This window comes from Abramis brama (assembly GCF_963993115.1).
Source record: "Abramis brama genome assembly, chromosome: 6".
In the NCBI taxonomy this organism is placed as follows: Eukaryota; Metazoa; Chordata; class Actinopteri; order Cypriniformes; family Leuciscidae; genus Abramis; species Abramis brama.
This window is the reverse complement of record NC_139968.1, coordinates 30,614,228-30,625,347: the sequence shown is the minus strand read 5'-3', so window position 1 is coordinate 30,625,347 and position 11,120 is coordinate 30,614,228. Positions and strand designations below refer to the sequence as shown.

The window sequence follows — 11,120 nt, the reverse complement described above, 5'->3', positions numbered from 1 at the left end:
TACTGTGAAGCTGATTTGATACAACCTATGTTGTGAAAAGCGCTATATAAATAAACTTGACTCGACTTGACTTGACTTAAAGGGATAGTTCACCCAAAAATGAAAATTCTGTCATCATTTACTCACCCTCAAGTTGTTCCAAACCTGTATGAGTTTCTTTGTTCTGCTGAACACAAAGGAAGATATTTGGAAGAATGTTTGTAATCAGACAGATCTCGGTCCCCATTGACTACCATAGTATATTTTTTTCCTACTATGTAAGTCAATGGGGACCGAGATCTGTTGATTACAAACATTCTTCCAAATATCTTCCTTTGTGTTCAGCAGAACAAAGAAACTAATACAGGTTTGGAACAACTTGATGGTGAGTAAATGATGACAGAATTTTCATTTTTGGGTGAACTATCCCTTTAATATCCTTTAATGTTGTGATTCCGAGGTGTCAAACGTAAAAACCTCTGATTGGCCATTGCGGTGATGGGCACAACATATATGTCTGTGATTGGCTACAATGGTCAACGCTGTAAAAAAAACAAAAACAAAAAAAACACACACACGCATAGGTAAAGTGCGGGAGCCAATGCCAGCATATTGGGCTTAATGAATAAACAACCCGAACGGATGGCCAGTCCATTGCATGACAACACAGACAGACAAATAAACATTCACACTCTCATCTACATGGACAGTTTAGTGTCTCCAGTGTCAAATGTACCACCCATGGTACACCCTGCTACATATTTTCTGTCAGATATGCTACAATTTTTTTATTCGCTGTATTATCGCAAATTTACATTCCAGCAGCTTTATCATGTTTTGATTTCAATCTTGCCACCTCTTACTCAATGGATAATTTCTTTTTAAATCTGGGTTTTCACTGCCTTTGACGTTTCATTGGAACCCACAGGACCTTGAGGTCTTGAAGCCATAAAAACGATTCCTGTTACAAAGTATGTTTTGCTGTTATTATTACGTCAGTAATACATTAAATTAACAATGGGGTGTAGCAATGTTGAGAGAAATTACTAATTTACAGAGATCCTAACCCTAAGCGTGACTGACTACACACTTCAATGAACTACAAATAGCAGCGCCATGTTTTCCTGTTCCATCTACAGAATGACTGAGGCATATGGGTAATGTAGTTTAAAACGTTTAGTAAATAAATGAAATAAATAGTATCTTTATTAAACAAAGGCATGTCTAAATATGTTCATTGTGCAAACCTCAATGACATATTTTAGAGGCAGGCTGAAATTTGTTATTTTACTGTGAGCACTTTTTAAAACGCCTTTATACCACCTTTCCAAGACTGAAAACTTTGTCCAACATTATTTAGTAAACATAGCATAAATAGTTAGACTTGATTTACAGTCATTTGAACATTACAGCCTTTTTTGCTCTTTCAGGGAGCGCTATGGGCCCCTGGGGTGTAAGGACAGTAAAACATGTGCATAAACATACACATATATTATCTTACATGCATACATGCATAAATGCAGCCTTAATCATGGACAACGAACTGTGCTGAATCACATTTATGTATGAATAATCTATTTTCTCTTTCCACCCTTTTCTATGCTTACATCATGCTTGTATTAGTTGTTGATGGGTATAATTGGACTATCTGATGAAATACAGAAATGTTTCACAGAAATGTTGTAAAAATAATAATAATAATAATAATAATAATAGGCTACAGACTAGCCAACAAATTATTATCCAATTCATAGTTATAGCAGAAGGATCTATGAAATAAGCTTCTCCATTTATTTCTCAATCAATGACTTTGGCCTGTGGAACAAGTGTTGGGCATCAGTACTTTGCATCTTTGCATCAGTAATCTTGCTTATATGCACTTTTCAGCCATTTGCCACTGTAACACATCACTAAGTATGAGAAATGATAATATTTTGGCGTTTTGTCCCAAATGTCATTGATCTGACTAAAAAAAAAGATGGTCTCAGTAAGAGTCATGTAAGGATTTGTATGTAGTTTTTTTTTATTAAATCAATAAAAATTGGGAGGAAAAGAGCTCAATCAATCCACATTTATTTATGTAACACATTTAAAAACACATGTCGGCCAAAGTGCTTTACATACCATGACACATTCATACAATCAAGGATTATAAAACCAAATATAAGACAAATAAAAAAAAATCACAAAATTAAGTGCAGTCAAATGTAATTTGTGTGTGAATTTCCCAGTTTGTTTTGAGTATTGTATATATTTTTGGAGTACATTTTATTTCATTTGGACAAGTACAATAAGTGCCTTGAGTAACTGTAAAGTGTCAAAATATGCGCACTGAATGTAAACTGCATTACTGAATCTTTTAAAGGGATACTCCACTTTAAAATTAAAATTCTGTCATCATATACTCACCCTCATGTTGTTTCAAACCTGTATGAATTTCTTTCTTCTGCTGAACAGAAAGGAAGATATTTAGAAGAATGTCAGTAACCAGACAGTTTCTGGTCTCATTGACTTCCATATTTCCCTACTATGGAAGTCAATGAGACCAGAAACTGTCTGATTACTGACATTCTTCTAAATAGTTCACTAATTCACTAATTCACTAATTCTAATACACATTACTTAGGTTGAATGAGGAGTCTGTTTACTATATCATTGTTTATTTGAATTTTGAGATATTCTATCATATGTGTCTTTTAACAGTTTGTGAGTGGATCTGTCAGTCAGGCCTCACAATTTACCTCACGCATTACCTCAAATTATGACATAGGCAAAAGAACATTTTGGGCCCCTCAACCCCAATGTCTCGCTGTCGGTCGGAATACTCGTATGACCAAAACTGCTGTTTTTCAGGAAATGTAAACACTGTAGGCCTAATTTTTAAATAATAAAACACTGAGTTGTCAAAGTTGATATTGTTGATTTATATATGATAATATACTTGCATGTGTCATTATATTATTAACATTTTATATATATATATATATATATATATATATATATATATATATATATATATATATATATTAGGGCTGTCACGATGTTATTTTTCACACCACGGTTATTGTGGCCAAAAGAATTCACGATATCGATATATCGCGATATCTATAGAATCTAGGGGTAGTTATAGGGGTAGTTATCAGTCAAATTAATTTTTACTTTATTTATATAGTTTTTCTTTTTTACCCAACAAACATAAGGATACTGATAAACACAAGGCACATGCATTTTTAATTCTTGCGTACTCAATCTATTGCAAATTTTTGTGAAGGAAGACAAGCATGTGAAGTTTATCTGGTTTCAAACTGAAGCGAAACACTGTCTGAAGGTTTCCTGAAGAACTGAAAAGCTCTTAAACCTGTTGTTGCACTGGCGCCAATAAAGTCATGCAGATAGCAGATTTGAATAAAAAAATCAAGTGCAAATACAAATACAAAAATAAGATGAGTAAAGAAAACGGGGTTCTTAATTTTAATAATCACCCTTTATTAAATATATGAACACAGAAACCCCCTGTTAACAGTTAATGTCACGTTTCCCATTCCATGATGACTAGTAAAATAATAGCCGCGTCGCGTCTGACAACTCGAGGTATCGCACACCGGACACGCACTTTCTCATGGCCAGCAATATCATTATGTTTAAGGACATTATGGAATTGAGATAATGTCTGTACTATGTTATGATTATACTGTATAATTAAATACAATAGTTGCGGAGTCTGTGATCTGATCACTTTTTTCTGCGCTCTGTGTCGCGGCAGGATTTTGAACAAGGCTGAGCCGTTGCTGGGCGCCGCGGACAGACGCCGAATAGAACCACGCTTTGCTTCTCGTCCGGTGTGTGTACACTCATACAGAATGTGTTCGAATTTTAAAGACGTGGCGCTGCGCTTCTCGTCCGGTGTGCGACCACCTCTAAGGTGCTGTTTTCTTTGAAGCCGACGAACTCTGTTGTTAATACTGGCGAGCTCAGCTTACTTTTTTCGGGTGTGGACAGAGTGTTTCACTCTAGCTGCGCGGCCGCGGACGAGCGCTGCGTCTAGAAAACGCCAATATCGCCAATACCGGTATATTGTATTGCTCTAAATTAACACGATGTCGATATTTCATGCTTTGAATATCACGATTATCGTCAATACCGGTATATTGCGACACCCCTAATATATATATATATATATATATATATATATATATATATATATATATATATATATATAAATATATATATATATATATATATATATATATATATATATATATAATTTCTTTATTTTTTTGTTTGTATTGTGCCGAAATTCAATTCCCTGCCAAAATCTGTCTCCCACTTGCGTGTACGCGCATGGTGTCAGTTGATGACATTGGTGCAACTGTTTGAGTTTTCATCCGTTTACAATGTTTATTAATTAGTGTTTTCCAAAAAGCTTTGCGAAAACTGGTCACTGGCTTTGACAGTTTAAGCAATACAAAAAAAGTATAAACGAAACTGAAATTGATGAAGACAACCTCCCCCACCGCTAGCCTAGCTTAGCACAAAGACTGAAGGTAAACAGCTCCAGCTAGCATACTGCTCCCAATAAGTGACAAATTAACGCCAACATTTTCCTATTTACATGTTGTGATTTGTATAGTCACAGTGTGTATAAATAACAATGTCACATGAGACACAGTAATCCTCTATTTACACAACATGTAAATAGGAAAATGTTAGCATTATTTTGTGACTTATTGGGAGCAGTATGCTAGATGGAGCCGTTTACCTCCAGTCTTTGTGCTAAGATAGACTAGCGGTGGGTGTGTCAGACAGTGTTACGCCAAGCACAGAGATGAATAGGGTATGCATGCCATGCACTTATGGGGGATAACTCTGGGGGATACGGTGAATAAGCTTAAGTCCCAAAAAGTCGGTGTGTTCCTTTAACAAAGGTAACTTCACACCAGAGAGGAAAACATTCTGGATCACTGTTATACTACAGTAAGTAGAGCTTATCACGCCGTCCCACGAGCTGCATTGGGACGGTCTGATCATGTCATGGTCCATTTAATTCCTGTATACAGACAGAAATTAAAACTCTCCAAACTGACTGTGAAGACATCAAAGCAGTGGACCAGAGAGGCAGTAGAGGAACTGCAGGCACGCTTGGACTGAACTGAGTGGGATGTATTCAGAACTGCTACCAACAGTCTGGATGAATACACAGAGGATGTGACTTAATGCACAAGCTTCTGTGAGACACAATAATGTCATTTAAAAGTGGCATTTAAGGCATTTAAAAGTGGGGACAGAACCATGTCAGTTTAGTCAAAGTACAAGTTTAACAAACCAGTGAGAGAAGCTAAACAGCTGTACTCTGAGAAACTACCACAACAGTTCTCAGCCAATAACCCTGCTTCTGTCTGGAAAGGGCTTAGATAGATCACAAACTGCAAACCTAAAGCCCCCCACTCTGCTAATAACTTGCATCTGGCCAACAGCATGAATAACTTCTACTGTCGCTTTGAAAAACCATTGGATACCATCCCCTGCGACACCAGCCATCAGCTTCAGCCACAGTCCATCAGCTTCACCTCCTCCACCACAATAGCAGCTGAGGTCACTTCACAGATGCCCAATTCAACGGCACTCTCCCTCTCCTTTCCCACAAGAAGAACGACTCTCTATATCCCAGAGAGACATTAATATAGTCTTCAAGAGACAGAAACCTGATCAGCTGTCTCCAGTGTTTACAGACATTTTTAACACCTCACTGGAATCTGCCATGTTCCAGCCTGCTGTAAGACCTCCACCATCATCCTTTAATGACTACAGACTGGTCGCTCAAGGCATCTGTGGTAATGAAGTCCTTTGAGCACCTGGTGATGTCCTATCTTAAATCCATCACTTAAATGTCACCTCTGCTTTTAACACAATCATCTCTGCTCTGCTACAGGACAAACTCTCTCAACTGAGTGTGCCTGATTCCATCTGCAGGTGGATTACAGACTTTCTGACAGACAGAAGGCAGCATGTGAGACTAGGACAACATGTTTCTGACTCCAGGACCATCATGTTCCCCCAAGACTGTGTTCTGTCTCCTCTACTCTTCTCACCTCCAGTCACCAGTCCTTCAAAATATTTAAGTTTGCAGATGACACCACCCTCATCGAGCTCATCTCTGAAGGGGATGAGATTGCCTACAGGTGTGATATTGACCATCTGGTGTCCTGGTGCAGTCAGAACAATCTGGAGCTCAAAGCTGTAAAAACAATGGAAATGGTAGTAGACTTAAGGAAGAACCCACCTCCATACACCCCCATCATACTGCGTGACTCCCCTGTCAATACTGTGGACTCTTTCCACTTCCTGGGAACTATCACCCAGGACCTCAAGTGGGCACTGAACATTAACTCTCTGATCAACAAAGCTCATCAGCGGATGTACTTCTTGCGGCAGTTGAAGAAGTTTCACCTGCCGAAGACAACAATGGTGCACTTCTACACTTCCATCATCAAATCCATACTCACCTCCTCCCTCACCATCTGATACGCTGCCAAAGATAAAAGTAGACTGAACCATGTCATTCGCTCTGCTGAGAAGGTCAAGCCTGAGAAGGCTGCAATTTGCCATCTCTTTAGGACCCGTACAATTCCTGGATTCTAAAGCGGGGAGTGAAGATTTTGGCTGATCTCTCTCACCCTGGACACAAACTTTTTGAGGCACTCCCTTCAGACAGGAGACTGCGGTCCATCAAGACTAAAACCTCACGCCACAAAAACAGTTTCTTTCCATAGCCAAACGGCCTCATCAGCACTGTTTCACACACATTATATTGATCGCAGACTACTCAGTCTGCTATGTTGTATATTTTTTAAAACTTTTAAAAAAGTTAAAACTGTTTTAATGTTAATTATTTATGTATTTTTTATTTATTGATTTTTTATATGAATTTATTATTATTGTTGTGCACCTGTGCACCAGGACAAATTCCTTGTACGTGTTGTTGTACTTTACAATAAAAGCTGATTCTGAAGAAGAAGTCCACTAGCTCTCAACGCTCACTTCGCCTGCAGCGTCAAGTCTTCTGAGGTATTATAGTTCAATCCCTTTCGTGTATATATTTTCATGCACCTTCATAATGCGATTATAATTTAATTTTGGCAATATTGCGAATAAGCTTTTCCTCATGTAAACGCAAAACTTTTATATTCCGTTACACTCCTAAGCAATCATAAACGCTGTTTGTGTGTGTGTGTGTGTGTTTGTAATTAACATGCATGTAAACACTTAAAGAGAGAAAACCTGATAAAATGCTTTAGTTTTCTTCCTGTTATATTTTTTAAATGTATACCAAAAGTATAACAGAAAGAAAATAAAAGCGTTCGATCTGTTTTCTCATTTTCTCTTTCTCACTTTTCTCTCTTCATTATCCCCTCATTAAGCTGTATGTGCTCTTCACACTCCAGACCAGTGGGTGGCGGCACTCTTTAAGTTGGTTTCACAAACCGGCAAAAACTGAAGAAGAGGAGACGCGCTCTGAACAACAGCTGATTCAAAACAAAAGATTTGAACCTTCACGAAACAGTTTTTAAACGATCACTATTTACAAGTGTAGAGATGCATTCAGACCAGCAGGAAGAACAGAAACCTGTAAAAATGGAGCTTATTGAAGATTACAGTGAGAACAGGAGTGATCCTGATCAAGAACCCCTCAGAGTGAAGCTTGAAGAGACTGAAGAACAGATAGGTTGGTGATTATTCTTGATTCTTCATTAATGATGCTGTGAAACAAAAAGTTAATACATCTTAAGCAGTTCTTTAATGGTTAGCCAGTCAACATCCATTCGTCATACAGGTATACATTCTGACATAAATGTGTGTGAAAAATCCCTAAACAAAAAAATGTGACGTTGAACATTATGTTTTACAACAACATAAGGTTGTTTAAATAGCCTAACAGATTTTGTGAGAACAGCTTTGAACTATTCAATGAATGTCTTTCAACAATGCAATATGGCACACATAACAAAACAACATAGCAAACCATTTCTGTTAAAAGCATGATTTTTTCAGTCTTTGAACTCAAACTTTTACTTGTATGGCGTTAATAAGTGTTTAGGCCCGTTCACATCAAGAATGCTAGGCCTAACTAATATTGTAACGACTGAGACAATAATTTAACAATTTTTTTTTATATAAAAACACGCCCCCTTTCCTCGGATTTTGCCGCTCGGAAGCAGTGGCGGTTCTACATTGAATTACACCCTGGGCAAGACCCCTTTCGAGCGCCACCCCCGCCCGCCCCCGCAAAAACTCAATTTTTATTTATTTCTCCAGAAAACAAAACTTAATATCTTATGTAATTTTACTACTTTAGTAAAATAACGTTATGCATCTTTATTTAATGCATCTTTAAGAAATGTTTGCTATTTGGACTGGAAACAAGACAAAAATACTAAGTAAGAAAAGCATTTTTGCAGTGTAATAACTGAACTTGCAACAGTTTTGTTGCAAAGAACAATATTATGGTGAAATTAATAATAATAATAATAAACTTTATTACAGACTCACAGGTCCAAATAAAAAACAAGACAGAACACACAATACAATAAAAAAACTTCAGAGGAGACAACTATACCAATGCTTCCATAACTTGGACTTATACCGTGTAGTGCTAAACTTGATGCTGGTCAATGCCATAATTATGTAATTCTCTGAGTTATTCAGCCGACATATAAATTTGTACATAACATTTCTCAATGTGGCTTGCAGTGTATTAACACCTGCAGCCACAAACATCTCACTGGCACTACACCAGCGTGGTCTTCTCAGCAGAATTCTCAGTGCATCATTGTAAGCTACCTGGAGTTTATGCAAGCTAGCTTTGCTGAAACTAGACCACAAGTGTGCATTGTAAAGAGGAGTGCAGTATGCTCTGAACAAAGCAACTTTCACTCTATCTGTGCACCCACCAAACTTGCGAGCCAAACTATTCGCCTGAGCATATAAAGAACGGCATTGCCTGTAAACGTCAAGGTCATCCTTCAACTGGTCTGTAATGAGATGCCCAAGATACTTGTATTTGCTCAAAACTCTCAAGGTATTACCTGCCAATTTAAAAGGAGGAAACATTAGACATTTATCCTCCTTTGTTCTGCAAATCATCACCGCACTCTTGTCTGTATTAAATTTCATGTCATGAACAGTTCCATAGTCAGAGCAAACATTAAGAAGCTGTTGAAGACCAGCACTGCTAGGACTGAAGACCACAAGGTCATCTGCATACATAATATGATTCACTAAAGTGTTGCCTATCATACACCCAGTGTTACACAAATTCAGGCAGACAGAGAGCTCATCAACATACATGTTAAAAAGAATAGGGGAGAGGATTCCACCTTGTCTGACCCCGTTCCTGACCCCAAAAGGGGCAGAAACACAGTGGCCCCATTTTATAAACATAGACTGGTTGGCATACCAGTAGGACAGAATTCTCACAATACATTTAGATACACCTCTCTTACACATTTTGTCAAATAACTTGTAGTGATTGACACGGTCAAAAGCTTTTGAGGCATCAATAAAACTCATTAAAACTGAGGAATTCTTATCTCTATACGTATTAACAATTTCCTTTAAGGAATATATGGCCATATCTGTGCCATGTTTAGGTTTAAAGCCAAATTGATTGTCAGTAGAGGGGATAATGTCCACAATTCTGCTCAACAGGATGCTTTCAAAAACTTTAGACAATACACTGGCAAGGGCTATTGGTCTGTAGTTATCAGAGCAACCAACCTTACCAGACTTATCCTTGATTACCGGCACAAGCAAGACAGATATCATTGTATCCGGCAGGAAACCATGAATTAAAAAGGAATTAAAACGGATACCAAGAAGGGGGGCTAACCTCATGCTGGCATATTTAATGTGCTCAGCAGTGATGTGATCCGACCCGCTTGCTTTATTATCTGCTAACTTATTTATAGTGCGTGATACCTCATGTGAAAAAATTGCCTTAAAATCAACACACTTAACATTATCAGACATATAAATATCACTTTTAACACAATTAAACAGGGTCCTGTAGTTCTGTCTCCACATCTCAGCAATATTCTCAACACCTGAGATACCATCTACAGTGCACGGGGGAGGTATACTACATTTGTTAAGACCCTTTACCTCCTTCCAAAATTCAGTAGTGTTGTTATCCATTACCTTCTCGGCCATAGATTCTGCCCGCATAGCTTGCTCATTTTTACAGATAAATCTGACAGCATATTTATACGCTGCATTAGCATTTTTCTTTTGTTCAAACAGCGGCCCTTGCCTTGGTCTACCAGCCAACACCCAGGATTTAAACGCTAACTTAGCTTCCTCATGATATCCGGCCACATACTTATTCCAGCCAGGCCTCATTTTACTCCTTTTGTTTTTCCGTTTAAAATAGGGTCTACTGCTTTCATAAAGGGCTCTCACAACATGATCATATAGAGAGGAGATTTCCTCCCTGTGCTTCCAGTCATTACAGGTAGGATCACTACACCTGATTGCATCACTGGGAAGACTGATTTTACTCAATAATCTATTTGTATCAGCATAGTAGCCAGCAATATCCTCCCTTGAAAGGGTAGACCAGTCCAAAAATTCAGTATTACAATCATAACTATCACAAGAGAGCATTGGAATATCCTCAACATTTATCAATATAAGCACAGGCATGTGATCAGAGGTGGCTGCCCCATACAAAATGTCCATACCCACTATAGATGAGTGTGCATCAGCTGTGCTGATACAGTGATCCAACCACGAGGCAGTATGCCAAGCCTCACTTATATAAGTATAAGTATTTGATGGTAGAAACTCTTGACTTGATAGCATTAAACTGTTATCCTGACAAAACTGGATCATGTGATTAGCAAACAGTGAATTTCTGTCTGCAATGTCAGCATTCATATCCCCAATTACATAAATACAAGCAGTATTGCTACACTGAATAAAAGAATAAATAAAAGCAAGCCTATTAAGATATTCAGCTTCATTCTGAATACATTCATATGGTGTATAAACATTAAGTATGATGAACTGCCTGCCACTGTAACTGAGCTGAACACCAATACACCAGTCTACATCAAGCCTAAGCACATTAACAAGTAAGTCAAGTC

The 11,120-nt window shown here is 37.9% G+C and overlaps 1 protein-coding gene across 1 annotated transcript in view; it reads left to right on the top strand.

Moving 5' to 3' along the window:
* The first annotated feature begins 7,477 nt into the window (after positions 1-7,477).
* The window catches only part of LOC311085725 (uncharacterized protein), a 39,356-nt gene continuing 35,713 nt past the window's right edge, over positions 7,478-11,120 (top strand). Inside the window, exon 1 of the mRNA XM_084118318.1 lies at positions 7,478-7,702. Within this exon, the coding sequence (XP_083974444.1) occupies positions 7,573-7,702 (130 nt within the window). The 5' untranslated portion in view covers positions 7,478-7,572. The remainder of the gene's footprint in view (positions 7,703-11,120) is intronic.